At 47.6% G+C, this 24,649-nt stretch overlaps 1 protein-coding gene across 1 annotated transcript; it reads right to left on the bottom strand.

The window, feature by feature from the left end:
• Positions 1-445: 445 nt before the first annotated feature.
• Positions 446-24,649, bottom strand: LOC144170051 (cathepsin B-like). Its single transcript, XM_077699569.1, has 8 exons — positions 24,501-24,649; positions 23,686-23,819; positions 21,298-21,507; positions 18,283-18,398; positions 4,773-5,002; positions 3,473-3,589; positions 1,994-2,122; positions 446-693 (listed from the first exon to the last, which is right to left on the bottom strand). The coding sequence occupies exons 2-8, from the start codon at positions 23,815-23,817 to the stop codon at positions 617-619; spliced, it is 1,011 nt and encodes a 336-aa protein (XP_077555695.1). The 5' UTR covers positions 23,818-23,819; positions 24,501-24,649; the 3' UTR covers positions 446-616.

Below are 24,649 nucleotides of genomic sequence, written 5' to 3'. Positions count from 1 at the left end.
GTGCGCCGAAATCTCGTACACACGGGCGTTTTTGCTTTTCGCCGCCATCAGAAAAGCGGTTACCGCGGCCGGGAATCAAACCCGCGTCCTCGTGCTCAGCAGCACAACGCCTTAGCTACTGAGCCACCGCGGCGGGTGCTCTTTTTCCTGCGCTCTCACTTATTGTGCTACGTTTCCGGTGACCATTCACAAGTGTATGGAATGGCGGAGAAAATAATTGAACTTTCCAGCCGCCCCATTCCATAATTCCATAGGGGCGATGTCCCATGCAAGGCAGGTGAACTTCCCAGGCGTTGTAGTCCGACACAAGAGCCGAGCGTCAGGTCGGGGAGCCTCTGTACCTGTTTGGCACCGGCTGGTGCCGCTAGGTGGTTCGAAACTTTTCCACACTTGACGTATTAAATCAATCAATTAATCAAAAAGAGAAAATGGTGGTGGAGGCAACTCTGGGTTATGCAGATATTCTGCATATTGAACACAAGCATTTATTCGTCATTCTTGTTATGTCGGCTCAAGCTGACTCAAGGGCAATTTAGAGAACTTTGGAGGCCGCCAGTGGAGCTGCGTATGATTGATCGATGGGTTGTGTCTTTTCTACGCCTAGATCCGCAGCGTTCTACTCGCGGGGGATCCCAGCGTTAATGTCGTCTTCAATGCCACATTCATCTTTTCCCCGCAGAATCTTGAAGTAGCCTGAAGCAAGAAAAAAAAAAGATATCATATTGTGTGCGCTCCGTGCAGCCTGCTTTGTAGCGCATGCGCAGGCGGAGGAAGTGAATGGTTGTTTCATTAATGGCTGTCACAGCTGCAGTATCTCTCCAGCTCAGCACTGCTGTCCGCATATATTCATAGTACACGAAACGCTGTACGACATCTTAGCCATGAAGTCCCCTCCGAAATAATGGGGAAAACATAAAAAAACTTTATAAATAACACCGCATCAATAGCCTTTTGTTTATGAACCGTTTACACGGCGTCCCAGACCCACCGTATTTTTCTGTTCGGTACGAATAAAATAGTCGAAGGGCCGGCGGGCTAATCTCAGCTCACATAAACAACGCTCGTCTTATTAAAACAAGAGAAAGGTTGGTTCTTCATCTAAACATAACCAAACTCCACCGCCTAATTGTTAGGCGTTTAAGCGTTTAGAATCATTTATGAGAATCCATTGCATCTATAAGATAAAAATTGTTATAATTCCTTCTAACTTCCACAGAGCCTCACAATTACAGGTCTTGTGGGTTGACCATAAGAATCATCCACGTAATGTCAGTCGTGGTGCTTTGGGGTAAGATCTGAAATACGGTTAATGTTGGGACGCAAAGTTCTAGCTACGCGCGTGGTATGAAGCACTCTGTAATGATGGGCCACGGAATACATTTAGTCTGCGTCGTTATCTTCACGCTCCTTTAAACGCGGCGCATATTGGCAGAACCCAGCTAACCCATCTTTCGTTTCAATTAAATTAGGCCTCCCCAAGTTCTTCAATCCGTGCCTAATTCTTGCCGCGCCGAAATATCTCCCATCTGGCTTATGTGACAAAACATATTCTCAGAAACTACGGTTTTTCAACTCGAGACTTCGTCCACTGTAACACCGAGACTCGGGCACTACGTCCATATACCGAGCCCGGTGGAAGGGAGTTGTCCTGGAACGATTTCATTACATACGAACATAGGTACGTGCCAAGGTTGTTTAGGGTGTCATGTATACAATCTTCGACAATCAGAGCGCATGAGCGCCTTATGCAAAGGTAGACCACGCAGGTCAAAGCAGATACCTGGCAAGGGGAGAATAAACATTTTACAACCTTATTATCCCATTCGTAGAAGACTGAACGCCACCGACAACTAATCCGCGAACACCACTACCCGTTCTTCTGACGCTGGCTGACAAATGCTTTGTTACCCTGTTGTTCAATTAAAGAAAGAGAACTCCACAGCTAGACACCAAAAGTTGAAACTTTCTATCCGTAGAGCATGACGACACCCACCATTGTCTCCCCAGTCAGGGTTCCAGGAGTTCGCCACAAGCCAGTAGGGGGTGCCATTCTCCGTGCCCCAGCCCAGGATTCGGATTGCGTGTCCACCCAGCGCTTCATCACTGTGCCGCTGGTAAACACCTGTTGGCACACGAAGAATGCAGCTAAATGCTATACACTCAGCATAATTTCGCACACGAGAAACCTGCGACCGCTCCAGCGCAGGCCGCCTTATGACCATCTTCAATTAAGGCAGCGAAGACCGCAATTGGGAAGATCCTCCGAGTGACACGCTATCTCATCAAATGAAAGAAAAAGTTCGGAATGCGTGGTCTTCGACGGGATTCTAGAGAATGCGCCTCGTGACAGGTGGGCGGCGTTAGAAACCAGGCCACTCAGGCACTCGCGAGTTGCGTGAGATCTAAATCCCCGATCCGGATATCTCGGTAGCCCTAGCTCCATCGAATAAGAACCACTTTTAGCGAAAAGCTTCTTCCTGACCGAACATCAGCATCGGATACAAAAGCAAACACCTTAGATCCCTACTCCGTTACCCAAGGGTTGACCTAGGGTGGTGGAAATGTTAATACACAAGGCTAAATGCACGGACTATTTCGAACCAACCAATACATTTCTACGGCACCTCTCTTTCTCTCTGGCTCTTCTTATTCTCATTTTTTCAAATAATGACGAAGTTAATCACCACTTTTGGAATCGCCGGGAAATTGTATATGTCCTTACGGCGATGGTAAGCCGAACTGACCTTTTGGTGATGTACTGAAATGTCCCTTGATGTTAATATACTGAACAGAAAACAAGAACAGGAGATAGATGGGCAATGCGGTCGAATGCGCCCGTGCAATCCTCGCGACGTCGAATAGGAAATCATGCATTGAACTTGAGCGTAATAAATATCACTATTAAACCACAAGGAAGACGAGGCTATCCGTTACATATTCCTGGTCCTCATTCCTTGTTTTTCATTCTCAGCTTTCTTTGTCCTTCGTTTTTAACTGGGCAAGGAATCACGTTCAAGTTAAGATCACACAACGTAGCTCAACACTCATTCTGGCACGGAAACAACAGCGGAAACAACAGCGCCAAATAAACTCAGTGCATTCTAAATATGGTCGTTTTAGTGCGAGCTGGCACGTAGCTACAGAAATAGTTTTTGCATCCCAGCGGGTAAAGCCAGTAAAGCTGACGACGTGCTAAGCTAAAGACCTTTGAGATGAAGAAAAAGCACATAACAAGTTTCGAAATGTTCAATATTTATTTCATAACTGACGGGTAAATCCTAAAGGGACCAGAAAAGACCTCAAAAGTGTCTAGTACTATAGTTTCCACACGATTACATGCCTCAAACGAGGACTGTGCTGCTCTTTCGGTTTACTAAAACTGTCATGAGTGGCAGTTATCAGTATGAGGATTATTAGAATGTCTCTAGGTCTCTCGCTGTAACATAAGTGCGTATTGTTCCAATATGCTCACCGCTTTTGTAGTTGGGGAAGTCTGCGTAAACAGTGAAGTCAGCCTCCACAGGTCCATTCTTGAAGATTTCGGTCTTGATCTGGTCCTCGTCACCAGAGATAGAGTAGACCTTCTTCCCTGAAAAAATTTCCGGGGTAATATCTATTAGGCATATAAACCTTCATACACGTAAACGTCGTTAAGCACCCCTGGTTTTTACGTCCCATTGGAAGAAATATAAGCCTCTATTTTCAATATATTTGGGAGGAAGTTACGAGAGCGACAAAGTGGATAAACTTCAATTCAGTGTACTTTAATTTTTCTCTGCTCTATTGATGGTATTAATACCTATTGAAAATGTTAGCAAAACAGTTCGTGCTTCTATTTTACTGCTTACAACTTCGTACACTTTGACTCGTAAGCGCTCAGACGCTATTCGTAGGCAAGTCATTGACAAGAGTAATACACGGGGCACACGTACACGAAAAATGACTAGCGGTTTAAGGCCGTAAGACACTGAAGGACATTATTTGGGTGGGCCGCGCTACACGTTAGAAAGCGAAGGCATTAAATGTTTTAGGCATGATGGTGATAATGACCAAAAAGAGAAATACACTCACATTTTAGAAGGCGTAGAGAAAAACGTAAAGAAAAACGTCGTACACGAGTTAAACATATTTTTTTCGTGAACGAAAACGTCATGAGAAATAGTGTTTTCTAAAAAATGGTGTAAGCCGTTTATAAATGTGGTTTCAGCAGCTGCGGTCGACTGCCAGCGGTAATCAAATCCTAAAAATTCAAAACGACCAGCAGCGTGATGTTTTGCCTTTTGCCGATATTTTAGTGAACTTCGTCTTCTTCAAAAATTCGCCCCCAAGAGTGCACAAAAAATTATCTTATTCTGAAGTTCAGCTTCGTTTTCGCGTCAACACTCTGGTGCTGATAGTTTGGTTGGTTTCGTTCGGTGCTGATCGCGTTCGAGACTAGGCAGATATCAGGCGTTCGGGAAGGCGAATGATTTTTGCGGAACTCCTTAAACCAGAAATGACACTAGAGAGAATGGAATTGGATTTTTGCGTGTAGCAGCAAATTAATGGCATTAAAACTAAAGGCATTAAGTACTTAATGTCATTTTTGGTGTCGTGTGGCACTGGTATAAGAACCCCGTAACGAGTTTACAGATCTAGAAAAACGTCTGCAAGAACAGCAATTACGAAGTTAACTGAAGGCAAAAATATAGTAGCTGCGATTCTTGGAGAGTGTCCATTAAATCTTCTTCCCTTTTCAACTTATAATAAAATTTCATATACTGCCTGCCTACCAAAGTGCTTGTCCTCGCTGTAGGTCTTCTCGTAACCCTTGCGGCAGGTGTGAAGGCATTTCGGCGTTGGCTTGATTCCCTTGCACGGCGGAAGCTTGCCCTTGGTGTGGTGTTCGCACGGCGGAAAGTGGTACGGCTGGCAACCGTCGTCAGTGCCGTACAGGCCTCCAGTCACGAGGCCCTGTTCCTTGTAGTACTCCCACGCTGCCGACGGGTAGCCACCGTTGCAGCTGCATGAAGAATTGTGGCATCCCGAAAAGTGGATTTATCTTCTTCTTAGATCTACAGATTCGGTAAAGACAGTGTGGAACAGCAATTTTTTGCGGGTGGATAGAAGATTTTAAAGGCATTGTTGTAACGTTGAAGGGGAATATTTTATTACCGAATACGATGCATACCGAGATCGAAGAGAAAACATTTACCGTTCGTACAGATGTGCTTCAAGGTATCCCCATATGGTCATAAGTATCATGACAAGCATCGTCATAACCGTGACCCACTCCCAACCAGCAAAAGATGGCCTAAGTTTAGTGAGCAGTTAAAATATCTCGGTGTGTTCATCGACATCGACCTGTCCTGGAACACATACATGGGCTATTTATGTAAGAAATTACGAAAGACTGCGTGTTTGCTATACAATACGATCGTATTTCTGCGCTTCTCAATTAGAAGGTTATTGGCTCACGCCCTATGTGAGAGTGTTCGCCGTTACGGCATGTGCTGTTCTTTTTTTTCAATTCTTCTTCAACATAAAAAAAACATAGTGAAGCAAGTCATGACAAGCCTTGCAAAAAGTGTTCTTGATAATGTTACTCGAGATGAGTCAATCAGTGTGTGATTCGGCGGGATGGCTTAGTTTTTACAACGTATTTAAACAATGAGTGATTTTTAAGTGATTGTGGAAAAGTGATTACAAGGTTTGTAACACAAAATATTTACCTCTGAGACATGTGTGACGTTATGTGATATCAAGAATATTTCAATGATTGTCAAGATGACCTGCTTTTGATGACTTCGTGAGACAAGCTGAGAGCGACCGCACTTTCTTTTTAGGATGGCTGATTAGAAGTCAGCAATGTTTCATTTTCTTACACTTTTGTTTTACGTTTGTTGTTTCTCCCGTGTTTTCTGTTTGTATTTGGTCTAGTCATCCTCCAGTGTCCTTGTTTTGTATTTTCTCTGACATTTTATAACTACGCGTTGTATGCTAACACCAGTCTGTGGAACTATCGCTGCTGTAGTTTGTCACCGCACAAGCCTACTGAGGGCTTAGGCTTGCCCGTGACTAAATAAATTTTATTTTATCTTATCTCGAATGGAGGCCCGTATTCAATGAAATACGCATGCATGACAGCCGTACGTGTATCTTATAAAGCTTGAATGCGACATATACGTGTGAATAAAAATATTCACGGGACGTGTTCCTACTAATACGGGCGACAGCCACGGTATATAATTATATAAAATTATATAATAGCGTCCACCTGTCAACATGTACGCAGGCGCGGTTGTATGTGTGAATGAGTATAAGCACAAATAAACGTGTTCCCAAACCTCCGCGTGTAGGCTGTGCACACTCCTACCTCGTATGCAGCCCCACGGTGGTTCAGGCCTGAACTAACTACAAATATTCTAGCGATTTCCTCGTCAAGCTGCTTAAAGCGACACTGAATTGAATTTGTCAAGCTTCTGTTATTGTTTGCTTTGCATAATCTGCCTCAAATAAACACATTTTTCAGCGTTTATGCGGTCGACAAAGCAGTATTTAATTCCTAAAGCCTGCAAGAAGAAGAATTAGTCTGTTCGACGCCTGTGAGATCTGCTGAAGCAGCGGATCTGAATTTAGCATGCTGGCGGCCACCTCCCGGAGAGGCGGGAGTTGACTCGAAGCTGACTCGAAGCTGACCCACGGAGGTCTGGTAGTTTATCTGTGCATATATGTGGGGTGGGAGCACGCGGCGCGCGAGCGGAGTCAGCGCACTGTACAGCCGTCACATCGCGTTGGGAGCCCTTCTGGGCCTGCGGTAAGGGTCCGAAAGTGGCGGGCCAGCGATGGGCGCCTAGGGCAGAAGGAGTGCAGTTCCTTTGCGGCAAACTCTCGTTTGACTACGGTAGCGGTATTTGGCGGCTTCGGCACGCTGACGGCCACCCCCGGAGAGGCGGCGGTCGCTCACAACGGCACTCGCCGCGGTATGGACTTACTCGAAGCTCGGCCGAGGTCGTTTAGTAGTTTATTCATTTTATTGGTGCATATATAGGGATCTGAACTTCCGCCGCTTACCGAGCTCGCACATGGATGACCGTTTCGGCAGTCGGCTTGGCGGGGTACGTTCGCCTGACGCGACGGGCATCACCTTCGCCTGGCGTGACGGGCATCATCGCCGGACATTGCAAACCCATAAATAGCTCCAATGTTAAAATACCATGCGACATTTGTGGCGGCCGCAACAACAGCAATGACGCGTATTCGTCTTGCGATGTTATTGGACGGTGTTCAAAGTGGAGTTAAAACCAATTTCGGTTCCAGTTCAGTGTTGCAATATACTTCCCATACGACGTTATTGTTGGTAGGGCAATCTTATGTTAACACCACACCGGTGCTTATGTTAACACCATCGGTGCTGTCGGTGCTCATGTTAACACCACACCGCGAGAACTTGCCAGCGCGTCTGTGTCTGTCTGCGCGCTGTCTGCCAACTCGCTCGTGGAGCAATGAAGGTTACAGCGCAAAATGGGGAATGCAGTAAAGAAAGGATCATCAAAATAAAAAAAGCAACTTAAAGAAATGGCCGTGTATCTGCTCCGTTCGTTGCAAATGTCGACGAAAGACGATAATATGTCATCGACATTTTCCAAGTAAATGCCTCCCTTCGCTTTCCCGCTACCTCTCAAGCTGTTCCTCTCCCGTAGCGTTCCTCCCAAGGTAAACACGCTAAATGTTTGCCTAAATTTGCCGCGTTCCACTGCACCAGGCCGGGTGCCTCGATGCCAGCGCTTCCGTACGGCGGAGAGCAGCATGAAGCGAGGCGCCCTACGTTACCGTTTATAGAACCACGTTGCCCTTCTCCACGGGCGTTCCAAGCGGAACGTGCAGCCTATCTAGTGGAACCTTTCGTAACCGTTGCCATTTGATTTCTTAAAATGCCGCCAGAACCTATTGTGGCGCAGGCGCCAGCAGTCGACGGAGTAAATTTTTTTTCTGCAGTAGATGTAGAATTTGCGATCACAAGAATTAAGCATCCATGAATTTATTATAAAAGAACACTGCAGATGTCACTTATGCAGTGATTTTTTGCTGCATATTTGCGTAACGTATTGTTCTTGTTCAACAATGTTGACAAGTATGAACATTGCCGCCGGACTTAGACGTTTAGATATGGCGGTGGGTATATGAACCTATTTTGCACCTCTACAAACTAACATACTAAAGCCACATTCTTCCGGCAACAAACCTTGCCGTGGCTTAGTTTTAGCTGAGCTAACGAACTGAGACGACCCTCCGGCGGCCTTCCGACTGCCTTTGTCGGAGGGTCGGCGCGCCGCGCAGTAGGCGCAACTTAAAAAAAAGCAACTAAGCGCCACGTTAGACGTCCTAGGAAATCGCAACGAAGGGTGACAGCACTTTATAATTTATTTTTCTACTAAATAAAGTCGCATAAATGCGCCTAGAGTGGTCGAAACATGGCCTAAAGACTCCAGACTTCAATTTGCGCAATTAATCCCAGAAGTTCTAGAAATCTCCCTTAAGATTCCAAAGGCCGCCAAGGCACTGCGTGCGTGGAAGCGATAACTTTACGTGATTGCACTGAGGGAGCCAGTGGTTGGTTATCGCTACAGAGCTAAATAGTCCAGTTGTACCTTCACGTATCTGTCGAAATGTCATGCATATAATAAATGTACCATTCAGTGTGCTTCTTTGTATCATTCGCCAATTAAATGCCACGGGATCTTCAGCAACTAAACGAATTTCAAGTTCTACGGTTCGAGCATGTCTTCCATGAAGCCACCTATCGCGAGGCCTATAGATTTAACCCTCAGGACACACCCACTCCTGAGTGGGTGTCTTATGTGTGGTTTAGGACCATACCTTGGCAAAAGTGGGCACCACTCACTCGCACTCACAGAGAAAACTATATTGGTTCTCACGGTCTTACTCACACTCACGCTCACCAGACGCCCAGACGCCCTCACCACTCGCACTCACTACGCACCCTCCACCACTCGCACCCCCACTCGCCCACGCTCACAACTCGCCGTCACCACTCGTCGTCTACCTTCAATGAGTCATGAAACCGAACAGTATTGCTGCTAAGGCATCAGAAGGCCATCCAAAACATATTCATAAATCGACACGCCACCAGATAATTAATTCCTAGGTGTCCCATAGCGGGAGTGCAGTGACGACATATTTGCAAAGCTCAAAGCAATCCCGCCATTATCAACCATCACAGCGAGCGGCTCGTGCGACGAATAGCCAACAGCGAGTGAAAGCGCAATAGTGGCGCTCACCGGGGCAAGCCGCGCAAATGGCGCGAATAGTGCGAGGGCCCTCGAGAGTGACGAGCGGGGCTCACAGTGAGTGGCACTCGCACTCGCGAGTGGTGAGTGGGGCTGGCCGCGAGTGGTGATAGGGGCTCAATGCGCTTGGGGCTCGCACTCACTCACGCCCACACGCGCCAGTCCAAAACGATGGCGAGGCTCGCTCACCACTCGGGGGGGGGGGGGGGGGGGGGAGCGGGAGAGGGGGGGGGGTGTAAGTGCACTCGTGAGCAACGTTACTAGAATAAACTCAGTTTCGGAGCTCCGCATCTCCGCCAGCGGAGGAGGGTGGGCCAAACGGCGGTCGCGAGAACTAGCGGCGCTGCAGTCAAGTCTTGCGCTACTCTCGGGGCGTCGTCTGCTACTGCGGCGGCGGCGGCGTGCCGCGGTGGGCCGTCGCGGAATTGCTCGCGGCGGCTCTCTAGTCGTGCTATGGCCAAATTTAAACATTTATCATCCTTGCAGTCGACAAACTTCACAATCAGTCATCCTTCCAGTTGACGCCCCGCATCCCATTTGCGCACTGTTTACGTAGATATGCATACGGTCGTCTGTATGCATTGACCTGCGTGCGTTGCTCATTGGTTGGCTGATTCCACGGCGGGCCCATATTTGAGCTGTGTAGATTGCGTGTAACTTCCATATACGGGAGTTTCTTAGCGAGTGACCATTTTCAGCGTAGTTCCGATAACTACTGAGCTGTCTTATCTCGACCAAAAACGACCCAACACGTTTGTAAGATAACTTGTAAGTGACTTTATATTTATCTTACTTTATATTATATTTTATATTTTATAATTTATTTCACACAACTTCTGTTCGTTGCCTAGTCGTAAAAACTCTCGAAAATCCACTCCTTTGAAGGCAGCATGACAGTTGACAATTTATCAATTGTTAGTGTGACGCCAGGGCAACTCTGAGTCACGGCAGCGTTGCTAATAACCGCTTGCCTTTCGTCTTGCTGTACTACTTCCGGCGGCTCCTCCGCCGAAGAAGTAGGCACTGGACTTTTGCGGGACACCGTGCATTTTTGGGCTGATTTGCGCCTTGATCCGGAAAGTTTCGGCTCGATATATGGGGTGGAAGTGCTGGGAACAAACGCGGAATGGCACCGGGCGCGAGCTCCCACTTTCCGCGTGCTATCAAAATTTCTTGTCCGGCAACAACATGATGGTAGTGCTTTACAATGCCGTCATCTTCAAAATGAATGTCACAGACTTTGCATTTCGCAGTTAGCCTTTTATCTTTGCAATGTAAAGCTTGCTCCCACCTTTTGAATTCCGTAGGGTCCTTTGGTGGCCCGAAGAAGTGGCGTGAAGTGGAGTAGCCATTGCGGTAGCCGCTCTTGCACCCCGGCGCAAAGCAAGTCGGCATTCTGAACCGTGGATGAATCTCTTGCTCCTCACTACGTTTTGTACATGACGTACGTGTCTTCGTGCAAGCTTCTTCGCATGGCCGAAAACAGTTCCAAAAATGACCGACGAGCAAAGCGTACACACTCGCTGCCAACGTTACTAGTAATGTTGGTCGCTGCAAAGCACGCGCACTTGCACCGACGATCTTAATGAAAACCTTCTGGAGTGAAGGAGGCGCCCGCTATTGACGCCGATGCTCGCCAGGCAAAACAACACGTGTTTTGCCTGGATTCAGGCAAAACACGTGAGTGTGGTCGTTCCGGCCCGCATGGCAGTGCGACAGTTTTTGTGAACCTCATCAGTGGGAGGTCCCGTTAACCAGCTTCCGGTGTAGAGTTCCTGTGCTGAATTTTTATGTGCGCCGGGCTGGTCTCACCTTCTACGGCCTTTCGAATTAATTCCGGGTGAATAAAAATCATACACCCTTTGTTGCTTCCACCAAGTACATGACTTTTGGAATGTTTCAAGCGAATACGCATTACACCCGCGAACGGCTGAATGCATATTGGATCATATTTAATCGCGTACGGCTAATATGAAATTGCTTAAACAACTGCCTTATGCAGCTCCTTTGGAAGGTAGTAGGGTTGTTATTTTTTGACACCCCTTTTTTTTTACGCAACCAAAGAATGCTTTCAAGTGGTCATGAGACATCTTGTGCGTGAGCAAATTTTGCAGCTGCCCTGTTTCCACAAGCCTGTCAAAAGTTGCCATGACACTTTTCATGCGTATGGGGAGTCCTAAAAATACGGTTTTCTTGAGGCCCTCAATTGCTGATTTTCCTTGTGCATCCTGGAGTCCTGTTATGTACAATTCAGCCTTTAAAAAAGCCATTGAATCCTCATTCGCCTTTTGCAGAGGTGCCTTGTACGATCAGGTGGAGGGATTTCTTTCAGTTTCAGTTAAAAATACCAAAAAGTCGGTCAGAGATCCTTATGAACTTAGGCGTAGAATCCGTACCTTTAAATTGTGGATTAAAGCTTTAACGTGATTTCGCAAAAGTCGAGTGCATCTGCGAAAGATGAACTGAGCGTCAGAACTGTCGGCGAACTTTCATCTTCGGTGATCTAATGTCTCCTATGCACCACAAACAGCGCTGAGGCCGGAGGAGGTGAGACGAGCCCGGCGCATATAAAAGTTGAGAATAAGAACTCTACATCGGAAGCTGGTTAACGGAACCTCGCACTGACCAGATTCACAAAAACTGTCGTGTCGCTGCACAGGCATAAAGGCGCGGCTTTTACAAACGTGTTGGGTCATTTTTCGTCGAGATAAGACAGCTCAGTACTTATCGAAGCTACGCTGAAAATGCTCACTCGCTTAGAAACTCCCGTATATGGAAGTTGAACGCAATCTACACAGCTCAAATATAGGCCCACCGTCGATTCTTAGCCAGCCAATGAGCAACGCATGCAAGTCAATACGCATACAGACGATCGTATGCATATCTACTCAAACAGTGCACAAATAGGATGCGGTAACGTCGACTGGAAGGATGAAGATGTTTAAGCTTGTCGACCGGGAAGATGATATATGTTTAAGTTTAGCATAGCAGTACTAGAAAGCCGCCGCGGTACGTCGGGGCGGCGGCCCGCCAGGAATGGCGGCTGCGGCGGCCCGCCGCAGTAGCAGACGACGCGCCGAGAGTAGCGCAAGACTCGACTACAGCGCCACTAGTTCTCGCGCCCGCCACGCGGCCCGCCTCTCCGACGGAGCTTTCAAACTGAGTTTATTCTAGTAACGTTGCTCGTGAGTCAGCCTGCCGCCCTATTTTTAGGACGCTCAAGAATGAGTGTGCTTAATCCGCAGGGGGCCCAGGCACTCATACAACCTCACGATTGTCGAAACAACACATATGTGCACTGAGCACACATGCTTAGCGACTCTTCCGTACAAGATACGGTGTATGGATCTAAGCAATAACGTCCTGCTAGTGTAGCAGTACACCGCTTTGAACTGCACTCATGAGTGAGAAGGGAGATAACTTGGTCAGTTTCTCGAGGTAGATTGAAATGCGACATGGTATGGACACTCGTAACTGCGGTCATCCCATTGGGGTTACAAAGGCAGCATGTCATCAGTCGATTTCGCACTTTTGCCCATGGTGGGAAGGAGTGCGCGCCAATATATTGGCGCCCGAATGGCGGCAATTTTTATTCTGGGTGTAAAGCTCATAACTTTCCCATTAAAGCGCAATATTGATGTGTACACCTATGCTACTCAAAACCTTGTTTCAATCTTAGCAGGAAGGCTGGCCCGCTGCTGCAACTGGCCGCCAAAAAGGTATAAAGATACACTTTAGCCTTTGTAATATGTCTTGGACATGAGCGCTCCTTACCTGTGTGTCGGTAACAGCTTATATATTTAACATTTATCAGGTATGTTATGTATATGTTCGTATGCTGGAATTTAATTTAATACTAAGTGTACGGTTGCTCCTTCATCAATTTTTTTCTAATGGAAACCACTAACTAGCAACGCGAGATGGTCGGCTTTCGTTCCTAATTTTCGCTTTAAAAATGTTCATCATTCATTGACTGCCTTATTTTTTCTGTTCGTGTTATAATCATGTATTACAATACACTTAAAGTAGAGACAAAAGTAATATCAATCGAGACAGCAAAATATAAGCTGTTTCGGATGAACCATGGCAAGTTGGACTAACAGGCAGAATGGAGCTCTCAAGCTGCTATGATAGCATCTCACCCTTCTGGCTGAACCCAACAAAAGGTATCATATCAAATATGTGGGGCGCAGTGATGTGGGAAAAAGCACGTATATTTTAAAACAGGTGCGGAGGACTCCTAAGCATATTCTGATGAGTTGAAAACTGGAAAATATGAGAGACATTGAACTTCGGACGATGAAGACTGTACAGAGCTTAGAGTGGCACCACTGATATAGCGTACGAGGCGTTGCTATATTTCAGGTTCCAACTACGCTCCATTGGCCAGCTATGCAATCACCCGTGAGCCAGCGCAGAGAAACGTGTGTTAAGAAAGGGGCGGGCGAAGAGAAGCAGAAAGGCAGGAGGCCACCGTTCCGAGCAGTTTCTTCTTCTTCTCTTTATTCCTCTACCTCTTTTTCTACATTCTCCCCCCACCAGAAGATGGAGGTCCCATTTCTAGGAAATGAAGTGTCTGCACCGGTCTCTTAATTATCTTCCCATCCTGCGTCTTCAGGCTACAGGCCCGAGTGAGCCCGTCTCGTCCAGGAAAAACTTCTGTAACACGGCCCAGCAACCAAAGGCTCCTGGGGGTGCCAGTTGCCTCCACCAAGACCACGTCCCCAACTTGTAAACTTCGGTTGGACGCACTTGGATGATGATGAAAGGACCTCAGCTCAAGGATATACTCTCTTCTCCAGCGATTCCACAAGTGGTCCAAAAGCTTCTGCCGGTACCGAAGCTTGCTAATTGTGGTTTCACGTGTCACCTGGTTGATGTAGGAGTCGTCCTCATTGCCTGGGCCAGGTATGCTCAGCAAGGAAGTTCCAATGAGAAAGTGCGCAGGGCATATAGGCGAGGGCTCCTCCGCACTGGTGTACGTATAAGTAAGAGGCCTTGAATTGATGACAGCTTCTACTTCTGTAAGAAGCGTGGTCAGCTCCTCTGCGCTCAGGCTCGTCTTTCCAAGCACCTTCCGCAAGGCTGACTTTACGGAGCGAATCAGCCTCTCCCACCAACCTCCCCACCACGGCGCTGCTGGGACTATGAATTTCCACTTAATCCGGTTGGTGGCGAGAAATGAGGATAATGGAGAGGTGCCCATTATCCTCCGTGCCTCTTTGATATCTCTTGAAGCTCTTCTGAATGCGAGCGCGTTGTCGGAGTACAAAGTGCACGGTACCCCTCGGCGCGCCAGGAACCGACGAAAAGCGAGAAGGAAAGCGTCCGAAGAGAGCCCGGTTGTTAACTCCAGGTGCACAGCTCTTGTGGTAGAGCATGTGAACAGCAATACATAAGTCTTTGAAGTAGTTGCGCCCGGGGTGTTTTTCACGTAAAGTGGACCGGCGAAGTCGAGTCCAGTTACCTCAAATGGTTTGGAAGCCAGTAGTCTGTCCTCAGGCAGCGGAGCATGTTGTACGTTAGCAGGTCTGCTGCTGAATCGTTTACAGAGGAAGCAAGCACGAATCACCTTCTTCGCCTCCTGCCGAGCATGAATAACCCAAAAACGTTGACGTAACTGGGCCATAGTGCTCGCTACGCCACCATGAAATACACGACAGTGGGCTTCTACAACCATTAACCTTGTGAAGGCATGCCGCTTCGGTAGTACGACCGGATGCTTTTCCTCGTAGGCAGCTTTCATTCCCTGAAGACGACCACTTAGACGAAGAACTCGGTTGAGGTTCGTTCCTTTGTCGAGACAGTCATTGAGGGATGGTACACCTTGTGAATGCGAGGACGCGTCAAAAACAACTCGCAGCTTGGTTGTCAGTGACTCCTCGCGCACGACCTCGCGATGCGGCATGTAGTAAACCACCCGATCGTCAGGAACTACTTTGGGTACGACTTCAGCATGGTTGAGCAACAAGTACTGCCTGATCACTGTGTCGTACCTCTGTAGCAGCCCTTCTTGGCGAGAAAGTCGCTTTACTAATCTCTGCAGCCGGTTCAGTGCGATGTCACGATTGTCCGTCAAGGAATTCTTCCAGCCTTCTTTCCAGGGGAGTGCAACAGTGTACCTTCCGTTGTTCTTCTGAATTGTTTGTTTAAACTGTACCAGGCAATCAGTAGATTGTTCGCTCGAGTCCGCTATGCCCATTGATTCCAGTTGCCAGAAAGCCTGCAAGAGCTCTGACGCGGATTCGTCCTCCGTGACGCTGCTCACCCTCAGAACGCAGACCATGAGGTGAGTTCCCCCATCTAGGAATGCCTTCTGCCGAAACGGACCTTGAAGCGTCCACCCAAAAATAGTGTTTATCGCCGCCAGGCCTTCGATATCCGGGCTCCGAATAACTTCTCCCGTTAGCAAACGCCAAAGGTAGTCGGATCCAATGAGCAGACCGAGGCCGGGCTCTGAATCTACTCCTATGAACATCTGCTGGTCAGCAAAGACCTTGCCCTGCCTTCGCAGATCTTCTACGAAAGAGATATCAGCTGATGGTGCTGATACATCTTGGCAGATGACAGGTACCACTATCGCTTCGATGGAGTGGACATCTGTAGCGTGTTGGCTCCGAAGGGGAACTTGAACGACTTTTCGCTTCTGCGCACACGGAGTAGAAGCATTGCCGAACGTGTTGAATGCGACCGTCGTCTCGTTCACAACCTTCAAACGCAGCTTGGTTGCGAGGTCTTCGGTGATAAACGACCTCTGGCTTCCGCCGTCGAGTATACCTCGAACGAGTCGGCTCCTCCCGTCGTGGCTCAACCATGCTCGGAACGTCTGAAGGTACACCCCATTGTCTTTAGAACGATCGTTCGACTGTTCGTTGCTGCTCTCTCCAGACGCTTGAACCGGGGCCGATACGCAGACCGTTGTTCCCGGTGCACCCTCGGTTGCATTATTGCCTTTGAACGAAGGGTCGCACATGGTGGTTGCATGCCTCCCGTGGCACGACGCGCAACTCAATCTGGCCCGGCAGTTTCTCGCTTGGTGACCCTTGGTCGTGCACCTAAAACATCTTCTGTCCCTTGCGAGATGCTCTTTTTTAGTAGCCAGTGAGAGGTCGGCGGTGCATGAACGCGTGCTGTGCTTCTGGGAATGGCAAAAGAAGCACTCCTCCTTTCGGTCTTTGCGGGCAGTGACGTGTAATGCCGACGCCGTGAAGGGGCACCTTCGCTGCTTCTCTGGTCGGTTGCCAGCAACTTGTCGCTGGGGCAACTCGCAGCACTGCTCGCGACTCTCTAGCTCCATCCTCACAAAGGTGAGCAGCTCTTTCAATTCATCGTCCGCTTCAGCTGTCACTGCCAATGAGCGGGCTGGGAGTGCCTCGTCTGCTGGGGAAGGGTTCAGCTCTCCCGATGAATTGGCTGGAGGAGGGCCGTACCCTGGGGAGGAGGTCAGCTCTCGATGCCGCTTCTCTTTAGTAAAATTCAGCACAATATCGTGTGGGAGCGCGTGCTGCAATATATTTACGAGCATGGCAGAGAAGCTGCAGGTGGGCACCTTCAGAGAGTTCAAGCAGCGGCTATGCAGCTGCACCGCATCGTAGAGCTGCCTGAGCCCCCGTATGTCAGCAGACGATTTTACAGGTGACAGATTCCTCAGTGCGGAAAGATGATGCTGCTGAATCCTTCGCTTGTTCCCGTATCGCTGCTTGAGGATTTCTATAGCATCCGCATAACAGGCGTCTGTGGTCGGTAAGCCTGCGATTGCTGCAGCCGCCTCCCCCATCACGTAACGGCGCAGATAATAAAACTTCGACGTGGGCGTCAGAGCGTTGTTGTTGTGGATGGTTTGCTCGAACTGCTCCCAGAAACCCGTCCAAAGCTGAAGCTCACCTCGAAAGACCGGTACGTCCAGCGGCGGAAGCCGAGGTTCCGAGGTCGTGGCCGCACTTTCCTGTCTGAACGGGACCATTTCGTTAACAGCCGGCGAATGTGGGGCGTTCTGAGCGGCTCGTTCAAGAAAGTCGATCTTGCATCGAATTTCCGCCAACGTGTCGAGGGTCCTATCATTGTATTCCTCGGCCGCTTGATACCCGATGTCTTGTTCCTCCGCCGTAAGGAAGGCCTCGAGCTCCTCGCTGATCTTCAAGAGCTCGGCGTGGTTGGCCATGAGTCGATCTTGCAAACCCGTGAGCTTGGCGATGTCTTGACATCCAGCGTCGAGCAACGAGCGAGCTTCCTTTATAAGCCTCGTATTCTTGGCTCTTCGCGGAGAAATCTTGCTCTTCAGTCGCTCCATTACGCGGTAGGCTGCACCTAATCGCCCCCCCAGCCGTGATGTTCCAGGACCACTTCGTTAAACGATTCCTCCCCCACTCGCAGCGCGAAGGGGCGGAGCAGATGAAAGACGGGCCCTTGAGGTCGTGCGTTGAAGTCAATTGTTGCCGCACGGGGTTTTCGGCACCAAATGTTAAGAAAGGGGCGGGCGAAGAGAAGAGAGAGGCAGGAGGCCACCGTTCAGAGCAGTTTCTTCTTCTTCTCTTTATTCCTCTACCTCTTTTTCTACAACGTGCACAGTGCAATGTTTCTTTCCCTAAGGTTGAATCTTCAGCCGCCACCCTTTTCTTGTCTTTCGTTTCTCGTCTTGGCAGCGTTTCGTTCACCATTAAAGTACTTCAAACGCCCGGTCGTGTTTTAAAGTACTTCAAGCGCTGTGTTCCCGGTGGTGCTGGTTTGGAGTAGAGGTCAAGTCATATGCATGCCTGTGCGCGCGTGTCCTTTGGTTCAATTCTCGCCCCTGCCTTAATTAATTAGTTTTACGAGATCTATAGGCGCGTACGAGTATTTTTGCGGACCCCAACCAGGTACGAGTTTTCTAAACCTAACCTTAGAAGTTGGACCGCCCCACGTTAGAGCACGGGGCATCAATTTGTCCCGACAATGTTATGATTTCTATCAGAGTTTTCGAAGGAGAACATGATTGTTTGTATACAGGCCTCACCCGTCTCCGCAGCTATTGCAGCAAGTCAATAGGTCTTCAGCCGAGATGTTAACCTGGACCTTTCCCTTGGTGTGAATGCAGATCCGGTCGGAAATGGCCTCCACCGCTCCAAATGCCTGCAAAAAAGGGGTACGAAAGCACGGTTGAATATCCGTTCCCCTGAAATAGTACCACATAATATTCATGTGTTGTATTACTCACATTATATCTGATTTATATGTAGTACACGTAAGATAAAGCCCGTAGACGCCGCTGATAACTGTGGTATCATTTTACTAAAAAGACTTCTAACGCTGGCTAAAATGAGCGTGAAAAAGCTCGGCCCGGGATTATTGGCTGTGTGACTCAGGCATGCGCCCTGTGTGAGATCTTTTCGAAATTAAAATAAATGATGGGCCGCCAAGAAATGGGAGTTTTTGCTGCAACGGAGCAGGTAAAGAGAAGATAAAGTTACGCTAACTCCGACCATCGAGGCCTTGCTCGCCAACTTACAACAAGTTTTAGGCAGAAATGAGAAACTGGCCAGAAGAACCGTGCATGCCGCGTGAAAAGAAACTGATCATTCCTTTATTGAAGGAACGATACATGCAGAAATTGACATATCAAAAGGGGGAAATGGGTAAGTGCAAGAAACGGGAATGGATTCCGATGTACTTTTTTTCCCTAACAGTGGGAGTAGAACACTCACGGACGCACACGTATGTCGCTCTTAAGGAGACGTATCAGTGAGTGAGAGAGATACACAGAGAGAGAGAGAGGGAGGGAAAGAAAGAAATGGAGAGAGAGACAGAGAGAGAGTCAGTAAGTCAGTGAGTCAGTGAGGGCGTCAGCGAGTCAGTTAGAACTTCAATCTATACGCTTATTTGAGTAGCTTTATCCCATTAAAACATAAATGAGACGGACATTAGCAAAAAATAATTCCTTAATTAGGCGAAAGAATAAATAATGCACGAAAGAGCCATTAGGTCGAGATGCCCCATGCGCCCTAGGTATTTAACCGAGAGATTTGTTGAATACTGAAAGGAAAGTTATTCCCTCCCCCTGCCTCCCCCCGCTTCCAATGCACCTTTTATATCTAACAAACAGTATACAATACGACTGGGCATACTAGAGTTATTATTTTTATTCTATTTCCGCTTATTTGTTGATTGTTTTATGACACCCTGTTATATACGCTGTAATATGGCTCTTAAGTGACGGCTCAGGCCCTGATAATGATGAAGCGGCCGATGGGTGCGGTTTGGGTGCTTGGTGCGCTTTATGGCAGACAACAGCCGCACAGAAATAACTACTCTATGAACCCAACCCGATGGTTAGCAGGAGCGCGCTGCACTACGTGTGGAGTTTCTGCGATAAATTTCCTTTTATAGCGAATGTGTCTATGGCTAGGATGCAGGATTTTCGGACACCCGGGTGGAAAAAGGGAAAGTGGAAAGTCAGCTTACAAAGACCGCGCTTACGCCGATGAGGTCCTAGGCCTTGATATTGTTACGTGGCGGCAATAAAGATGACAGACTACGAGAAAAAAATCCGAAAGTTTTCATCGGCTTTGAAAACAGGCGGCTTATATTTTCCTTCAAAAAATTTTATTCCAGAAATGTATTGGGGCTTAAAAGTGAAGCCCACTTTGAGAAGATCGGTGTAACTTTCATCTGTGTAAGCTGCCTGTTCCACATTGTCTGTTACTCAATGAAACCTACTACAAAATGCGATGCGCGCGGGGCCCGATAACAGCGACGCGAGTGTAATCGTAGACGGCGTGCCGATACTAATGCGGCGTCCGACGAGCGTGCTGGCGAGAAGCACGTAGGCGATGAGCGAGAACCGGCGATGCATTTGGTCAGTCATGGTACGCCGGAAAGCAGTTCTGGCTTCAAGGCGTCGACCTGAAAAAGTTCAAGGGCGCGGACGCCAGGTTCCAAAGCCAGTTCGGCTTGAGCTGCAACGTGCGTGACAGACTGTGGTCCCATAAAGACCTCGCCGCAGACACGGAAGTCCAACATCCACTCTCAAGGAAGCACTATTTGAACACCCCGGCGCGCTCGCAGCTTCGCTGGACGACCACCTTCACAGTGTGTAATGGCCAGTGAGTTTTTTTAACACGAAAGTTTTTTATACCCGGGTACACCAAGATCTCAGTCACATGATATCCGTTACGGAAGTGACGTCGCCAGAAAAAGGGCCATTGACGCTGCGGCGCCCTATTTCGAGCCCATGCCCTCTCGCCGCAACGGAAGCGCTACGTAGCGCTCTACCGACTGCGGTATGAGCAGCGACGTGAGCAGCACTACGAACGCGCCCTATGTCCTTCCCTATGACTCATTCACGCGGTGCTTCCGTCTAGGAGAGTTGGAGCGAAGTAGGGCATCATGACGCAAACGAGCGCCTACAGTTGGCGTCTCGATGCCAGCGCCTTCGTGTATGGGGTACGCGCGTGAATTGAGGCAAGGCTCCGCTGTGGCGTTGTTCCTATGACCGTTTTGTTTCAAGCTGCTGTTTCTGTGCATGTCCTTTTTGGTTTCTTTGTCCGAGAATAAACCGGTTATTTTTTGTTTCTTGCGTGTCGGCGTCACTCCGTCTGGCGTGGTCAGGCTCGCCAACCCTTCGCACAAAAAGGAGGTTTGTGCGAAGGAAATTTTGACATCCACCTAAATGCAGCCGTACGGCTACAAAGGAAAGCTATACAGCTTTCTCAGAAACTTCGCAGTTGAAGAAAAATTCGTCCTGGTCTGACTCTCAGCTCAGTTTGACTCTCAGCTTTTCATTCCTGCAGCGACACTCTCGTACGAGCCCTATGCATAACCTGCGTTGCCCCGACTTACCGAGCTGCCTTCCCTTTGTGGTCGCTCAGTTTTCCCGTAATCTAACAACGTTATTTGTGTAACCTGTTAACATTAATCCTCCCTAGATCGCTCACGTGGTTTCATCTGTTTTCCTCTTAAAGTATTGCTTTCTTAGGCTGAAGCTAGCAAAACTAAATTTGTTTCTCTTAATAATAGTTAAAGTCGCACTCACCCAGCAAGACCCGCACGTGGACTGGTCACGGATGAGGCCGATGCTCTTGCAGTTGGGCCACTGCTCGCGGGAGTCGAAAGATTCTGGTAGGTCCTTCGGAATGACCTTGTGGTAGTAAGTTGGAAGACCGTAGTTCTTGTTGTCGCGATGCACACCTAGCAGACCTTTGACATATTGCAGGGGAACGTTCTTGTCGAAGTTCCTGCCGGCCTGTGCGAGAAAATCGATAAAGGATAGGTTAATCTGTTCATGAATGACCACTTGATATTGCTTTCGACGACAAATATATCAAAAATTCGAAAAATTGCAATAGTATTATGAATAATTAAACAAACAATACAACAGCCCCTTTAAAATAGCCGTTGTCAATATAGTGATATATGTAGGTTGCGATATAGAGATTGGCAAATGGTTCATATTGTCCCATGTGGAATTCGTGTTGGAGCACAAAGACCCCGCCGATTCCGAAAAGCCTGGTAAGGAGCAACTTTCCTGAGTAGGTAAGCGCCATTTTTGAGGGAGTACATTATACTCATAATCGTCATCAAGCCTTGAAGAAGGCAACGAAAAATCATCTTCAGGTGTGCGCGCTTTTAGCGTGACTGCGCGTACGCGTCAGGCATATGTTCCTCTAAATTCAGCCTGTTTCTTACTCACCCTGTTTTTATAACTAGCCCGTTGCATTGTGACAATATCGTTTATTACATGAAGCCTATCAAACACGGCAAATATATGTACAAAATCATAAGCCAAAAACGGCGCACATATCAATGAAGTCTTAAGAGTGTTGTAGTTCTAGCCAGGACAAATATTTGCCCCATTTTTTATTAAGTAATTTTTAGAGATGTCGCCAGCGACACGCGAATGAATGAATTAGAACTTTGTGAGATGTATTCAACATAGTACTGCCGAGCATATGCGGTCTGGATAAAATATTGCATTGAATTATATAGATTTTTATAAACGTTGTGATGGGAGTAATGGTCAAGGCATCGTAACCATGATCTCAATAATGGTCAACCGAAAACCAAGTATACCGCGTGTGTTATAGATAGAGACTTCATTGGCTGAATTCGGTTTAGCTCAACCGTAGCTTGCCGACACTACTGTGTGATTGATCATGGCTAAAAAAGCATGAGAAGACATTTTCTTTAAATAATTACTCATATTTAGCATGAACGCTTTGTTCCTGAATAACTTCAACAATAAAAAAAGTATCAATAACTTACACACGCCCCTTTGTATTTTCTGTTTTTTCGTGTCCAATAGTTTGATTAATTTATATGACCCGACGCCCTCGTGTTCTCGCAATGTGCTAGTACTGCTTCCGATATTTGCTAAGTTTAGCTGCAAAGACAACTATTTCTGTGCCCTATTTCTGATTTTTAAGACATAACCTTATCTGCACCGGCGGGATTGGATACAACAGCGCCTCCTCGCGTCGGTTGGGATATGCTTGTTCCAACCTTACTTTTGTACTTGTAATCTAAGGTACCGTCTGTACTGGTGACCTGTCAAGCAAATATCTCCACTAATGCCTCACACGCCTTCCTGTTATGCCCCATTTCTAGTGCAGCTAAAAAGGTTGAAAAACCGAAACGCCTTGCCCAATCAAGAGCTGCTTAACCGTATCAAATCCTTAAGATAATGCTTGCTATTGCCGATACCAATTTATGATGACAATTTGACTCCGTGGAAGCTTTTCAGTACTGAAGGAGAAACCATGATTGTTAGCTCTGGCACTTGGCTGGTTGTTAATTCCAGCACTGCTTCTGGTAAAGAGGTAACACGGGCAATAGTCACATCACTTCACGTTTGCCATGCTTGCAGTTAAGTGTGAATCTATACAATGAAACGTTCAGATTTAGGGTCATTAATGGCTCCTAAGCTGTGAAAAAATCCTCTTGAAATCACTATGCTTTTTCGCACAAAAATAGTCCTTACTGATAGATTCGGAGTTGACCATTTATAGCTTTTGATGATAATAGGAGTGCCTGATTTGGAAGGGCTTATTCTAGACAGCCATGTGTGTCTCAGGGCCAGAGTGCTTATAACGCTGGCAAGTTGTCAAAGAAACGCATTTGAACTCAAGAAATCAGCTTCGGAATCCTTAGTTGGGTCCGTTTCAAAAAGCTCCATTTCCCGTCCATTTCGATTGTGACGTAGATGCCCGTGCAAGGTGTCTGACCAATGGCACGCACAGAAACCGACGCCACGCCTTGCTTGTGGTGCGTCACAGCCCGGTCGTCTGCTTTCAACCGACCAGGGCTTTTTCGAAGCGCACACTTTAGAACTGGCAGGAAAGGGACAAAACTGAGAATTCCACCGCAGGAGTCACGGTGCCTCTTTATAGCGACTCTTTATAGTGAGAAAGAGGAGCGTGCTTACTTTCCATGTAGTGTTCAGCCGGTTGATGAAGTCGATCATTTGGTCGGAAAGCGGCCGCACAAAGGGCGGATGCACCTTGCGGCTTTGGGCCACCGCCCCAAAGAGCGCACACACGAGGAGTAGCTTCAACATGGCTGCGAAGAGACGAGAATCCCGCAACGTGGGTAAAGTCGGTTAAACGAATAAACGAATTCTTTGTTTCCCGGTACTAAAATGTTTTCAAGTCCATCACTAGCCAAAGAAAAACCATCCCGGTTGGAAGATATGGAGTACAAATCGCCTATGCGGGCTACACACATCACTTCGAATATTTCGGTATATTCTTTTAAGCAAGAACGTACAAAAACAATAACGGGGTTGTAAGGAAAAATGTAACGACATTTGTAGAAGGCTATAGAAAACGCTGCCACAGAAGAAAGACACACCCTCACTGAAGAATTGTATGATGGAAACGACAAGTTCGCGATTCCTGCTTAGCTATTAGATTTATATTTTGTAACCCAAGCCTAATACTTCCCAAACTTATGCATCATCGAGTGAAATCTGTCGATAAAACCTTTTTTTGGGTCTAAATATTGACAGGATACGTGCACACGGGTTACTTTTTTGCTCGAGAATCTAGCTGCCATTGCATGCGGCTCTAGTACGACAGAGAATCATCGCACCATATCGTGATCGCGATATCATTTGGTAATTTTTGACAGCTTTCGACTCAACTTAGCGGATTCTAAGAGCAGAATAATTCTGAAATCTAAGCTTGTTAAAAAATGTACACTCGGACTTTCAGGTATGGTATGTAAGCCTAGAGCTCTTACCTTCGCTTCAGCCAGACACACTTCTCGTAGGACTTCGCCCGAGCGCAGCTTTTTATGGGGTGGATGACACAACGCTATCGACCTTATCGGGGACGTTCGACCGAGTGCCCGGACTCGACTTCGGAAAACGAAGGTAGGTTATCAGTGCA

The sequence above is a fragment of the Haemaphysalis longicornis genome, unplaced genomic scaffold, assembly GCF_048455015.1.
Source record: "Haemaphysalis longicornis isolate Haplotype H1 unplaced genomic scaffold, Haemaphysalis longicornis Haplotype H1 scaffold_2, whole genome shotgun sequence".
Lineage (NCBI taxonomy): Eukaryota > Metazoa > Arthropoda > Arachnida > Ixodida > Ixodidae > Haemaphysalis > Haemaphysalis longicornis.
Note: the sequence above shows the minus strand (reverse complement) of the source record. Positions and strands in the feature narration are given on the sequence as shown.